General features: G+C 44.2%; 1 protein-coding gene across 1 annotated transcript; it reads right to left on the bottom strand.

Moving 5' to 3' along the window:
• Positions 1-2,404: 2,404 nt before the first annotated feature.
• On the bottom strand, positions 2,405-3,923 carry LOC134107902 (uncharacterized). Its single transcript, XM_062560232.1, has 5 exons — positions 3,668-3,923; positions 3,243-3,336; positions 3,048-3,135; positions 2,781-2,951; positions 2,405-2,638 (listed from the first exon to the last, which is right to left on the bottom strand). The coding sequence occupies exons 1-5, from the start codon at positions 3,702-3,704 to the stop codon at positions 2,405-2,407; spliced, it is 624 nt and encodes a 207-aa protein (XP_062416216.1). The 5' UTR covers positions 3,705-3,923.
• Positions 3,924-15,123: the final 11,200 nt, after the last annotated feature.

The following is a 15,123-nucleotide window of genomic DNA, read 5'->3' as shown; positions in this document are numbered from 1 at the left end:
ACACCACTCGATAACTGGTTGCGTCATCATCCCTTGCCGCTAGCTGGCTGCTACGTCAACAGAGGCGACAAGTGTTGACATAAACGAAGATGCCGTCGTCTCAGGTCGTGATATCGATTGCCTGGGCTCTCTTTATCTTTGCAAGCTTGGGTGCCATCAGTCAAAGACATAGAAGAAGACGATTGTTTCTCAGACGAATACGACTGCTCACGGATCAAGTCATGGTACGTATGTTTTCATTGTATTTAACGGAGGCGCTGGCGGCGACACCATAGCTCAGCAAAACATTAGCAACCGGCTAACATTAGCTAACGTATGTTGTTGTAGCTATGATCTGAGGAAAACGCATGCATTTTTATTTATCAACGATATGGTTTGATTAAAATAATTTATTTTTTGTCCGTGCGGAGGCGATTCCATTTTATTTATCTATGGCACATGCATTTTTTTTTATATTCAGCCTAATGCTATCCAATGATTTGTTTGCATTATTTAGGTTTTCTATTCTTATGTTAGATCAATAACAAAATCAATAGATTTTTTGATAACACTTTACAATAAGGTCTCATTTATTAATGAATGAACTAACATGAACTAACAGAGAGCAATAGACTTTGTTATTGTTAGTTAATAAAATATGTGTGTTCATGTTAGTTCAGAGTGCATTAACTAATGTTAACATAACAACTTTGGATCTTAAAAATGTATATTGGTTATCGGCTTTCAAATGTAAAGAATTATCGGTATCAACCAAAATGTTCATATCGGTGCATCCCTATTTTTTATCCATGTATGTGTTAATTTTGTGATGTGGTTTCAATATCATGTACCCATGGTTTTTTTTGTTCCACCAGGCTGATCGTCCACCTATGTACTGCAGAGTTGATGCGACTGTGCCCATCTTGCGCTTATGGTTTGATGAAGAAGCTGAAATAAAGCAGGACCTACGCCTGACCAGGACAGCCATGAACAGCCTGCAGAGGCTTCTAGACAGGAATCAAGATCATGGCTGGGGAAATCAACTAGAGGTCCTCATATACCTATTGGTTGGCACACGGACTCTCCTACCGGGTGGTGGCAAAAGTTTTCAATGTCCCCAGGCCAACAGTATTTCGAGTAATACACAAGGTGGCACAGAATATTTGGAACAATTTAAACAAAGCTATTTCCTTCCCACATGACCTGCAAGCTGTGGGTCAAGGATTTGTGGCTCTATCGGGGACCCCTGCATTCCACAACGTTGTAGGGGCGATAGATGGCACACACATTCGGATTAAACCACCAGTACTACATCGTCTAGACTACCTTAACTACAAAGGCTTTTACTCCATCAATATGCAGGCCATATGTGATGCAGAAGGAAGGTTCCTGGACATCTTCGTGGGTTACCCTGGGTCAGTCCATGACACGCGTGTGATGAAAAACAGCTCCTTTTACACATCTGGACGTTACCCCCCGCCAGGATACATTATTCTGGGTGATGGTGGGTACCCCTGCCTCCAGACCCCAATATGCCTGCTCACACCATACAAAGAGCCAGTACGTGGACGAGTGCAACAACGCTTCAATTACCGCCAATCAAAGGCACGCAGCATAATTGAGCGTGCCTTTGGGGTAATGAAAACAAGGTGGAGGTCAACTCTGTTCCGGGCACTGGAAGTCAAACCTACCTTTGCACCCCAGGTTATTGCTTCATGTGCATTCTTACACAATGTGTGCTTGGACAATGGAGACACACTGGATCCTGACGAGGATATTGCCAGGGATGATCTTGACCCCCATCCTCCCCATGAACCAATGGCACTCAACGAAGCCTCAGGGAATGCTGCACGCGACGCACTGGCTGCCCAAGTTTCCGGGGATGTGCAGGCCACATGAAGAGACATGTTGCACTGTTGATTTTCCTTCATGAGAATTATATGTAATATATTTAAGAATTTTTATAGTATTTTAATATTGTTCTTCTGTTTTGCCCCAATTTCTAATCTGTTGGCATTCATGTGTTTGTATTGTTGTATAAATGTTATTGTTACATATTTTCTTATTGCACTTTTATTTTATTTTTAACAATAGCCTGAGAACTAAGAAAGGAAGTTTTTAATGATGATTAGGCATGTTCTTACCTTGGTATTATTTTTTGTTCCAGAAGTGGAGTGAGTTGTAGTGGGATTTCTACAATTGTTCGCAATAAATCTTTTAAAACACACTATTATGGTGACTATGCTTCGGATTTCCGTAAAATTTATCCACGAAAAGCCTTTTTATAAGAACCACATTTATTGCTCAACAGCAGTAAATATTACAACATGTAAATATAACAATAATACATATTCAAATATAAATTATATAAACTCTTAAAACATTATATATGTAAACAGTTGTGCAATTGAACAGGTAATTATTTTCACATCTTTTCAATCATTCTTTCAAAGAGGTCTAAAAACCTCTGTGACTTCACCTCACTCTCTTCATGGCGCCTTTGCTCCTGAAGGGCCTCCTCGATCATGAACTCCATAATAGGATTGGACCTCCTCCTAGATGTGGTGGCACTTGTTGCTGCTGGGGTACTGGTTCCTGTGTCAGGGGTCCAGGATGCTGCTGTGGTGGAGAGCTCTGAGGTAGAGGGCTCCACAATATCCTAAAGAAACAAGGCAAATCGTGTTACTTTTAAGAAATTTTCAGCAAATATCTCCTCATGAAATTTAAAGAGAAAGTTTACGAATCTGATGTTAGTGGAATTCACGAAAGTACTGAATTACATGGTAAATGATTAGCCTCACCATGAGGATTGTCATGGGATCCTCTGCTGGTTGGAATGATGCCACCACCACAGGGGGGTCCATCGCAGGCCGGGCACCCAAAACCTCATGCATGTCTCCATAGTACTGCCATGTAGCAACTGTGACCTCACCCTGGTCTGTCCCTGAGCCGGTTTTTGGAGTCCTCAATTCCTGACAGTCACACACACACACACACACAATAAACAACTGGTTAGTTGATACATTCATTAGGAAATTAGAAATTATTTTAAACTTGATATCATATACCTTGTATTTTTGTTTTAAATTCTCCCATTTTTTGGAAGCCTGCTGTCCAGTCACCTTGCCCTCTAGGCCAATCTCTTTCACAAATTTCCTGCATCACAACCGACAGCTCAAACTTTCAGCATTTTAAGCACAACACAGAAATAAAAATTCAGAAAAACAGAACGCAAGACTATGATTGAACGATTAATTACTCACTCCCATTGTTGTTTGGCCATTGTTTTGGACTTCATGAAGTCTTTTTCATTCTCTGCCCTGAAGCGGATGAGCCGCCGAGTCTCCTCAGGTGTCCCTGAGGGAAAAGGAAAATATACGTTACCGTTACCTTGCTAGGTGAATCTCGTAGTAAGCTAGCTCTACCAATATTAACGTCCAATATTTAAATCAGTCAAAATAGTAATGTCAAGCAAATTCACTTCACACTGATTTCACCTAAAAACCACAATATGAATTGTCATATAGATAGCTCAGCTCGACAAATAGCGCATAGCTGCTAGCTAGCGGTTTACTACCGATTCAAAACAAAAACATTACAATTAAAACCACTTGAACATTTTATTAAAAGGATCATAAAACACGAGTGTCATAATTATAATATCAATTAAACCGCTGAAAATACTTACATTTGTGCGACTCCTTCACAGTTCGACGTTCAGCCATGCCGGCACTTTTGAGAAATTCCTACGTTGTTAAGTTACCCCTCTGTTTCAAGTGTGGTCCTCCGCAAACTTCGTTTCAAGGGCTATGTAGCCCTACGCCTTGGCCCTAGCCCTTAATCAAAATGAGAATCGAGACACCACTTCCCCTCACATGAACGCGCAAAACCGAGGGGGAGGGGTAAGGGGAAGGGGTAAGACAGAGAAATGAGATTCACCCTTAGTAGTAGTAAAAGTCATTTAGTAATAATACCAGTTGAAATACTAGATGTACTACTAGAAGTACTAGAAATATTAGTAGTGGTTGTAGTACTATTTGAAAGCGCAATAAGTATTCAACGAAACAGCTGAACCCTAAGCTTCATGGCTAAATTACAGATAATCATTGCAGCTTTTATTTTGAAATGATGGTATTGGGTAAGGGGGTGGGGGGGTTGAGAGACAGAATATATTAGAAGGCCTCATCAAACATTACAGTAAGAACTCCCTCCATGGCGGTTTGAAATGATGAGAGAAGGTGGAGAGAAGGAGGTCATGTCAGGCTGCACTAATCAGCTAATTAGGATCAGCTGTGAGTCACAGAAAGAGCCCCAGCTCGTTGTCGCGGCAACGGAGCAGCTGCACTTAGCTCACAGACAGTTACTGAGAACCCACACCTCAAACAAATGCTTCCTGGAGCAAAACTATTTGGAGTAGCCAAAAAATAATGACATTTTGAGAGACACAAGACTCTACCGAACGTTTGAGTGTAGTTTTTATGTCTCTATGTGTTTTAAAACTGCTCTACCAGCAGTTTACAAAACATGGACCCTCTCTTGTCTTCCGACTTTGTCTGCACTCTAGCGCCCACTCTAAATTCAAAAAGGACCCCAAAACTAATGAAACATAATTAATAAACTAAATAGAAAATGCATTTCCTGCTGAAAATGCGTTGGAATGCAAAAAGCTGAAATTAATTTCAAAAAGTTGCTTAAAGTACAGAAATGAAACAAGCTGAAATTATTCTAAACTGAGAATAGAAAAGGCTGAAATACATTTAAAAATGGCTGAAAATACAGAAATTAGAAAAGCTGAAATGAACTTGAAACAATTGCAAAAAAACTGAAATGGGAGAAGCTTCTATGAATTTGAAATCACAGAAATAATAAAAGCTGAAATTAATTTCAAAAAGTTGCTTAAAATGCAACACGCTGAAATTATTCTAAACATTGCTGAAAGAATAGAAAAAGCTGAAATACATAAATGAGAAAAGCTGAAATGAACTTGAAAGAATATAAAAAAACAGAAATGGGAGAAGCTTCTATGAATTTGAAATCACAGAAATAATAAAAGCTGAAATTAATTTCAAAAAGTTGCTTAAAATGCAGCAAGCTCAAATTATTCTAAACATTGCTGAAATAGAAAAGGCTGAAATACATTTAAAAATTGCTGAAAATACAGAAATGAGAAAAGCTGAAATGAACTTGAAAGAATCGGAAAAAACAGAAATGGGGGAAGCTTCTATGAATTTGACAAAATACAGAACTAATAAATGCTTAAATTACTTCTAAACATTGCTGAATCTTTTTCATTCAAACTAAATGAACTTGGTAAATGGACTTGTACACCGCTTTGCTAGTCTTCTGACTACTCAAAGCGCTTTAATACTAGATGACATCTCTCACCCATTAATACACTGATGACACAACCTACCATACACATTGGCACCTGCCCATGTGCACAGAATAAACAAGACAGGAGAAGATCCTGGCAACAAGTCAAAATAAACCATTTTGCATGGTTGGTGAGTGCCTCAAAAGTTTGCAAATAGTGTAGAAATTACTGAGAGCTTCGTGGCGGTCCCATCAAAAACGCCCCTGGATACTTCCGGATAAGTTAACCGTCATGTTTTGATGACGTCATAGAGATGCGCGGTTTTGTGAAATAAAATGGACGCATACAGCCCCAATGACTAATACAAGTACTACGTGTTTCATTTGGACAATTAAATGTTAGTAGACACACACAAATACTACAGCCCCCATCTCGATTACAATTGTTCACTCCTCAGTGCGCAGTTTCGCCCACCAGCGGACCCCCTCCTCCCCCCTAACCCCGGCTGGTCCACCTTAACTTTTGACGTGACGGACCTTCTTGCGGTCCGCGATGAAGGTTATTAATAGTATATTAAGTTGACGCTTTGTTGCGTAAAATAAAGACCAAACGATCTCCTGTCATTCGCGTAAGAAAACAAACTCACGTGTCTGCAGCTCAATCACCGAAGGAACAACGTCACGCCACTCCCCGTAACTTTTGACGTGCTTATTAACCGACGGACCTTCTTGCGGTCCGATGAAGGTTATTAGTATATTAAGTTGACGCTTTGTTGCGTAAAATAAAGACCAAACGATCTCCTGTCATTCGCGTAAGAAAACAAACTCACGTGTCTGCAGCTCAATCACCGAAGGAACAACGTCACGCCACTCCCTGTAACTTTTGACGTGCTTATTAACCGACGGACCTTCTTGCGGTCCGATGAAGGTTATTAGTATATTAAGTTGACGCTTTGTTGCGTAAAATAAAGACCAAACGATCTCCTGTCATTCGCGTAAGAAAACAAATTCACGTATCTGCAGCTCAATCGCCGAAAGAACAACGTCACGCCCCTCCCCCGTAACTTTTGACGTGCTTATTAACCGACGGACCTTCTTGTGGTCCGCGAAAAGGTTATTAATAGTATCACTCGCGTAAGAAAATAAACTCACGTGCCTGCAGCTTAATGACAACACCGAAGGAACAACGTCACACCCACGGTTTAAGTCTCCAGCGGGGAGTAGCCTCGTTAGCAGTTTAGCTAGTGTAAGCTATTATTGCACTCCTGTTCCGGTGTAAGTTATTTTATTGTGAAGGAGGAGAGGAAGTAGAGGAAGGGTGCAGTGTTGTGAGGAAAAAGTGACGAGAAATAAAGTTGCGGCCGGCGTGGCGCAGAACCGGAGCCGTGTTGTTTTTTTTTTATTAAACCAAGTATAGGCGTACCATAACCCTCGGCTACATTGGTGGCAGCGGTGGGATTACCTTCCTGCTAGTAGAGAAAATAAAACCCATCGTCAGATAAGTGTGAAAACCCGTTCATCGACGTGAGCGCCAGCTAGCTAATGTTAGCCACTGCTAACACGCAGTTTGTTCAAAGACGGTACAGTGACGCCAGCGCGAGGTGAAGACTCAGCACGGCGTAGGAGCGGGGACATCTCGTGGTACATCGTAAGCACAGACAGTAGAAAAATAAAAGAAGAAGCAGACAAAATGTGGAAATGTGAGGAGGACCCGCTGGGTTACAACGTGCGGCGCGGAGACCGGCCGTTCACCAGCAACGTCAAGATCGAGCTGCCGGCCCCCTTTGCTGGGGAGGAAAATCAAAGTTTTCCCTGCTGGGCCAGACAGTATGAGGTAGCTGTGAAGGCGCTGGTAGGAGGCAATGCAGGTGACTATGATTATGAACTGGCTAGGATCTTGCCGACGCGGCTGACCAAGGCTGCCTTCCTTCTGTGGGATAGCCTGCCAGCGGCCGTACAGAACGAATATTCTGCAGTAAAGGAGAAATTGCAGGAGGCTTTTGGACAAAGACATTTCTTGGATCGCTTCAGAGCGAACCTTTCTGCACGTGTTCGTGCTCCAGGGGAGAGTTTGGAAGTGTATGCAGCGGATATAAGCAAACTAGTTCAAGAGGCATTCCCAGGCTATGGTGAAATAGCTCACAGAGAAGAAAAATTCCGCAGATTTCTGGCGGGTCTTGATCCGGTTCTGAGAGCTAAATGTCACGAACAGGGAGCTACAGAGGTGTCTGATGCTCTGGTCATAGCTGGCCGTTGTGAAATGGCCAGAGAGACTCTTAAGATGGACTATGTCAACACCCAAGTAAGCCAGCCCCTTTCCGGGAACGTTACTGCAACAGTGGTACAGTCCGTCTCTGATGGAGGTGGCATGTACAGGACGATAAACAGAGTTACTGAAGAACTGAGTGAAATGAGGATGGAAATGAGGAAGATGGCAGAGGAAAACGATCGACTGAGATCCAGAAAGGACGAGTGGCGGACCAATCCCTCAGTGCGTGGAGGTCAGTGTGGGTGTATGTGCGGTGAGCAGGGCTGCCAGTCACGTCGCCTGCGGGGTGAACAGAGAGGACGTTCCCCTGACCATGCTTGGCGGGGACGTGAAGCGGAAAGAGGTCCCAGGGAAAACCAGGATTATCGGGCGCCTCACGAGAATAGAGCCATCTCTCCAACCTGGAGGGGCCCTAGATCCCCCAGGGGCCCCTTTAATGAGGAAACACAGAGGAAGAGAGGAGTGCGTTTTCTCTCGCCCAGAAGAGAGGACCCAACTGATCGGTCGGGAAACGGATGCTAGCTGATGTCGCGGGCCCGACACCAGCTATCTCACTAAGTGGCTCAGCCAGTAATGCAACAGTACAAAATGAGAGAAAGCGACAAAGTACCTCGTATGTGAGGGGGAGCATTGAAGGTACTGAAATCAACATATTGGTGGATTCAGGGGCCACCGAGTCGTTTATCAGTGCTGATTTTCGCATGTCAGTTCCAGCGCTGCGTGAGCGGCCCATAAATGCTGACTTTATTGCCGCACGTGCTGTGAATGGCCAGATGCTCGACACCTTGGGAAGCATAACCACCACCCTACACCTGGGTAATGAATCCTGGCAGCATGTATTCTACGTACTTCGTGGATCTACACAAACCGCGCTGCTGGGCTTGGACTTTCTTGTTGCTAATCATGCCCTTTTGGACTTTTCTCGTGGCAGATTGCAGTTATGGGACATTGAAATTCCTCTTTTGAGCTGCATAGACTTGATTCCGGAGTGTTGTAATGTCTCAATCGCAACTGCCATGACATTGCCACCCCTCAGCGAGATGCTGGTGCCAGTGTGTGTGTCCCCAGCCGGGTCCACTGAACAGCTGCCTGACTTCGTGGGCTACTTAGTGCCAAACCTCCGGAGTAAAAGTGGATGTGTCGTTGCTCACACAGTGACTTCGGTGAAGGAGGGGATCACTACTGCTCGGGTGTTGAATCCTACAGATGAGGACATGATCCTAAGAAAGGGCATGCACTTAGGGGAGTTTTTTTCTGTGAACGAGTCAGAGCTGGTGTCACTCCCTCGAATTCCGGCGGAGCCTGTGTCCATAAATTCAGTCACAGACAGATCTTTTGTGTCTCTTGAAGAGTCTCCGGCTAGTCAGCAGCAGAAGGCACAACTGGTTGCAGTGTTGGCTGAACACCAGGAGATATTTAGCACATCCAGAGGAGTGCCCGGCAAATGTACTCTTCTTCAACATCGCATCAAAACTGAGAATCATCCTCCCTTACGACAGCGCGCCTACCGGACGTCGCCAGAAAAGAGAAGGGAGATAGACCGGCAGGTGGCAGCCTTGTTGGCTGATGGGGTGATTGAAGAAAGCTGCAGCCCTTGGGCTTCGCCTGTGGTACTCGTAAAAAAAAAGAATGGTGACTGGAGATTTTGTATTGACTACCGTCGCTTGAACGGTGTGACAGTAAAAGATTGTCATCCTCTTCCCAGAGTGGATGACACGTTGGATGCGTTAGCAGGCTCCCGGTGGTTCAGCACATTAGATTTCTCTAATGGCTACTGGCAGGTTGAAGTTGCTGAGGACGACAGAGAGAAAACAGCCTTCACCACAGGCAGGGGCCTCTACCAATGGCGGTCAATGCCTATGGGCCTCACCAACTCACCTGCAACGTTTCAACGGATGATGGAGCTGGTGCTGAGAGGACTGCCGTGGCAGGTGTGTATGGTGTATCTTGATGATGTGCTGATATACAGCCCCACCTTTGAGGACCATCTCTCCAGTCTGCGTGAAGTTTTCTCCAGGATCCAAGCAGCAGGTCTTAAACTAAACCCTAAAAAGTGTCATCTAGCCCAAGATCATGTGGTGTTTCTGGGGCATGTGGTTTCTCGCCACGGCCTCCAGCCAGACCCTCGAAACACTGATAAAGTACGAACGTGGCCCACCCCACGGAATCCCACAGAAGTGAGAGCATTTGTGGGTTTATGTTCGTACTATAGACGTTTTGTGAAGGACTTTTCTAGGTGTGCAGCCCCTCTGCACCACCTGACGTGCAAAGGCACGCCATTCCAATGGACCGCGGACTGTGAGGAGGCTTTTGAGTATCTTAAAGGGGTGCTCTCAGGGGCCCCGATTGTCACTATGCCAGACTTCAACACTCCCTTTAAGGTCTATACAGATGCGTCCATGGAAGCAGTGGGGGCCGTGTTGGCGCAAGACAGAGAAGGACTGGAGAGAGTGGTGGTGTATGCTAGTCAGTCACTCACCCCCACCGAAAGGCGTTGGTCCACATTCGACAGAGAACTGTGGGCTATTGTGTGGGCTGTACGCCAATTCAGACATTACATCGGAGCAGCTGCCTTCACAGTGATAACCGATCATAAACCTCTGTTGGGCCTCCGCGGCATGTCCATTGACAAAGATCCCACTGGGAGAAGAGCAAGGTGGATATTGGAGCTGGATCCTTTCAACTGGGTCATTCAACACAAGGATGGTAAAAAACATACCAATGCTGATGCCCTCTCACGGCGGCCACAGCATCCGGAGTTCGATACGGGGAATGGCGACTCACCAGAGGTCATCACACTCGTGAATGCTGTTGGCTCAGACAGGGGGACAGGGACTCCTCAAACCGACAGTCAGTTGACACAGCCATCTGCGCTGGACCTCCCGACCTCTGAGCTCACCATAGGGGGGCAGCCGTTGGAAGCAGAGAAGGAGACGAATGATCTGTCTTTCATCCATTCCCTGTCACATGATGGAACTGGACTGAAAGAGCTGCAAAAAGCCGATCTTGATATTGCTACAGTGTTGAGTTGGGGGGATTCGCGACCGCCTCGGGGGCAGATGAGAGGGAGCTCTAGGTGGCTGCGGAAGTTGTGGACTGAATTTCCTCGGCTCTCTATGGTGGATGGCCTTCTCTGCCGGAGAGTGAATTCCTCCCTCACAGGGGGGGCTCAGTATCAGGTGGTCGTGCCATCATCGCTTGTACCGGATGTGCTAAAGCACCTTCATGGTGGTCCTGTGTCGGCGCATTTCTCTGCGGAACGAGTATGGGAACGAGCCAGGCTAACGTGTTACTGGCCCTCTATGTTCAAAGACATTCAACAGTGGTGCGAACAGTGTCGGCCATGTCAGACCCGCAGAGCTCCTGTGCCTAGGCACCGGGCCCCAATGGGCGGGTCCCAAGCAACTCGGCCATTCCAAAGAGTGGCAATGGATATCCTAGAGTTACCAGGGACAGTTAAGGGCAACAGGTATGTGCTGGTAGTAGAAGACTACTTCTCCAAGTTTGTGAACCTGTATGCTCTACCTAATCAGACAGCCCTATCGGTTGCACAGTGTCTGTTTGAGGATTACGTGCTGATTCACGGCATTCCTGAGATGGTTCACAGTGACCAGGGCCGGCAGTTTGAAGCGGGGGTTATTCAAAAACTGTGTCAACTTTTAGGGATTAAGAAAACACGCACCACGCCGTATAATCCCAAATCAGACGGAATGGTCGAAAGATTTAATCGGACTCTTATCGACCAACTGGCTAAGGCATTGCTTTCCTGCGGAGGTGATTGGGATGACTATTTGAAACAGGTAGCTTTTGCCTATAATACATCTGTTCATGCTTCCACAAACTACACCCCTTTCTTTTTAACCCACGGACGGGAAGCTCGTGTCCCGGTGGAGGTGTTGGTGCCGCCACAGAGGGGATGCATGGATTTGCCTATGTCTCATGCCGACTTTGCGACATCTCTGGCAGAAAGGCTGGAGATGGCTTTTTGTGGTGCCAGACAGTATGGTGCGGAAGCCCATGAAAACCAAAAACTGTACTATGATAGAAGTACACGTTACCAGCCATATCGGGAAGGGGATCTCGTGTGGCTGCATAATCCTACCGAGGACCGTCTGAAACTTGCTCCACACTGGAAGGGACCCTACAGAGTCCTGACTGTGTTGGACTCTCAAGAAGAACATGGACTCATCTATCGTATTGGCAGTCTGCTGGATCTCCATGGACCGGAGCAAGTGGTCCATTATGACAGATTGAAACCGTATACCTTGCCGCGGCCTGCTGGTGCTTCCAGTAGCTTCTCAGCTCTCCCTCACCAAGCACCTCCGCTGCAGGACGACGCGTCCCAGGAGGGCGGTGGAGGGGAGGAGCCTCGGGTTACTATTGGCATGGAGACTACATGGGTTACGGGCAACGGTAACCCACAACGGACTGTGACTCGTTCAAATAGAGCTGTGAAGCCGCCAGCATATTTAAGGGACTTTGTTACGTATCGCTAGCTGATGTTAATGTGATACAAGTGGAAATGTTTATTGCCATGTGTTCATTGCGGTAGCTGCACATGCAGTCCAAACACTATGGGGTATCAGCAATTTCTGGTATCCATTGAGATTAGTTTTGCATGTTTTCAGGAGGCTCTGCAGTGGGTGATGAATAATGTGTTATATTAGTTACTGTTAGATGTTGGGTTATAAAGACATGTTTGTCTGTTGTATGCAGCAGTTCAAATTTGGTTTAGAAACGGGGACGTTTCTTTATGGGGGTGGGGAGGTATGTAAGCTATTATTGCACTCCTGTTCCGGTGTAAGTTATTTTATTGTGAAGGAGGAGAGGAAGTAGAGGAAGGGTGCAGTGTTGTGAGGAAAAAGTGACGAGAAATAAAGTTGCGGCCGGCGTGGCGCAGAACCGGAGCCGTGTTGTTTTTTTTTATTAAACCAAGTATAGGCGTACCATAACCCTCGGCTACACTAGCTAGCACTCTAGCACTTATCGCTCTCACATGTTTGAAATATCTTACGGTCCAGCCTCCACATTACTTACGGTCTGCTCATCCCGGGTCTCCGTCCCAACTCACGACACGCACGTCCATACGTACAGTTATCTAACCACGGTTAAACCTGCACGTCCCTGAGCTACGTCTTTATGGCCATAGATCAACAGCTGGTCGCTAATTAGCTCACGGCGAAGAGAGTGAAGAGATTTAGACAAAATCCACACCTCAAACAAATGCTTCCTGGAGCAAAACTATATGGGGTAGCCAAAAAATAATGACATTTTGAGAGACCCAAGACCCTACCAAACGCATGAGTGTAGTTTTTATGTCTCTATGTGTTTTAAAACGGCTCAAACAGCCGTTTACAAAAAGTGTACCGGCTGTGTGTTTTTTTTTTAAAATGTCGCCAGATTTGTATGGAAGCTTATGGGGCTCGGGGCAGACTTTGTCTCACAATCAGGCTCCTCACGCAAAAAGTAAATAACTCTGAGATTCCAAACTTATACGAGTCCAACCAGCACAAGCACGGCTAATGTTTTTTTTTTAAATGAAGGCTGAAAAGTGAATATTGTGGCCGTAAAGATAAAAGTGCCTCTTTTTTTTTTACTGAATCCTGACACGGCGCTCACTCTAAATCGCGGGACAATCCGGAAAACTCCACTCTAAATTCGAAAGAAACCCCAAAACTAATGAAACATAATTAATGATTATGAAAAAAGTATAATAGATATCAACAAGCTGTTTTTTTAATGAAATTGTTAAGACTTGTGTCAACATTTTAAAGTTTAAATGGTGTCTCTAGCTGAAAGATTGGAAAAGCTGAAAAAGTTGAAAGTTGAAGAAGTTTTGAAAGGATTTGAAAATTTAATCCATTAGGAAACCATGTTAAAAAGGTTGAAGATATTAATTTATATTAATTCAATTATAAGAGCTAAAAAGCTGAAAAGTCATAGCACCCCTCCCCTGAATGAGCTGAACATTTTAATATTTGAATGGTCTTAATAGCTGAAAGTGTGAAGGAGTTGAAAGGTGCGGCGGAAGAAATAGTAGAATAAGGCGGAACTAGAAAATGCATTTCCTGCTGAAAATGCGTTGGAATGCAAAAAGCTGAAGTTAATTTCAAAAAGTTGCTTAAAGTACAGAAATGAAACAAGCTGAAATTATTCTAAATATTGCTGAAAGAATAGAAAAAGCTGAAATACATTTTAAAATGGCTGAAAATACAGAAATGAGTAAAGCTGAAATGAACTTGAAACAATTGCAAAAAAACTGAAATGGGAGAAGCTTCTATGAATTTGAAATCACAGAAATAATAAAAGCTGGAATTAATTTCAAAAAGTTGCTTAAAATGCAACAAGCTGAAATTATTCTAAACATTGCTGAAAGAATAGAAAAAGCTGAAATACATAAATGAGAAAAGCTGAAATGAACTTGAAAGAATATCAAAAAAACAGAAATGGGAGAAGCTTCTATGAATTTGATATCACAGAAATAATAAAAGCTGAAATTATTCTAAACATTGCTGAAATAAAAAAGGCTGAAATACATTTAAAAATTGCTAAAAATACAGAAATGAGAAAAGCTGAAACGAACTTGAAAGAATTGGAAAAAACAGAAATGGGGGAAGCTTCTATGAATTTGACAAAATACAGAACTAATAAAAGCTTAAATTACTTCTAAACATTGCTGAATCTTTTTCATTCAAACTTAATGAACTTGTACACCGCTTTGCTAGTCTTCTGACAACTCAAAGCGCTTTAATACTAGATGACATCTCTCACCCATTAATACACTGATGACACAACCTACCATACACAGTGGCACCTGCCCATGTGCACAGAATAAACAAGACAGGAGAAGATCCTGGCAACAAGTCAAAATAAAATATAAAAACATTTTGCATGGTTGGTGAGTGCCTCAAAAGTTTGCAAATAGTGTAGAAATTACTGAAAGCTTCGTGGCGGTGCCATCAAAAACGCTCCTGGATACTTCCGGATAAGTTAACCGTCATGTCTTGATGATGTCATAAAGATGCGCGGTTTTGTGAAATAAACATGGACGCATACAGCGCCAATGACTAATACAAGTACTACGTGTTTCACTTGGACAATTAAATGTTAGTGGACACACACAAATACTACAGCCCCCATCTCGATTACAATTGTTCACTCCTCAGTGCGCAGTTTCGCCCACCAGCGGACCCCCTCCTCCCCCCTAACCCCGGCTGGTCCACCGTAACTTTTGACGTGCTTATTAACTGACGGACCTTCTTGCGGTCCGATGAAGGTTATTAATAGTATATTAAGTTGACGCTTTGTTGCGTAAAATAAAGACCAAACGATCTCCTGTCATTCGCGTAAGAAAACAAACTCACGTATCTGCAGTTCAATCACCGAAGGAACAACGTCACGCCACTCCCCGTAACTTTTGACGTGCTTATTAACCTACGGACCTTCTTGCGGTCCGCGAAAAGGTTATTAATAGTATCACTCGCGTAAAAAAATAAACTCACGTGCCTGCAGCTTAATGACAACACCGAAGGAACAACGTCACAACCACGGTTTAAGTCTCC

This window comes from Pungitius pungitius, chromosome 21 (genome assembly GCF_949316345.1).
Source record: "Pungitius pungitius chromosome 21, fPunPun2.1, whole genome shotgun sequence".
Taxonomy (NCBI): Eukaryota; Metazoa; Chordata; class Actinopteri; order Perciformes; family Gasterosteidae; genus Pungitius; species Pungitius pungitius.
The sequence above is the reverse complement of the archived record's forward strand: the minus strand, read 5'-3'. Positions and strand labels throughout refer to the sequence as shown.

What these genes read in the sequence shown, in the direction of transcription:
- LOC134107902 (XM_062560232.1), bottom strand. Translation starts at nt 3,704, where the DNA reads ATGGCTGAACGTCGAACTGTGAAGGAGTCGCACAAAT. An exon ending in TGTGAAGGAGTCGCACAAAT is followed by an intron (nt 3,337 to 3,667) that starts GTAAGTATTTTC and finishes CTTTTCCCTCAG; the next exon opens with GGACACCTGAGGAGACTCGG. An exon ending in ATCCCATGACAATCCTCATG is followed by an intron (nt 2,639 to 2,780) that starts GTGAGGCTAATC and finishes TTGTTTCTTTAG; the next exon opens with GATATTGTGGAGCCCTCTAC.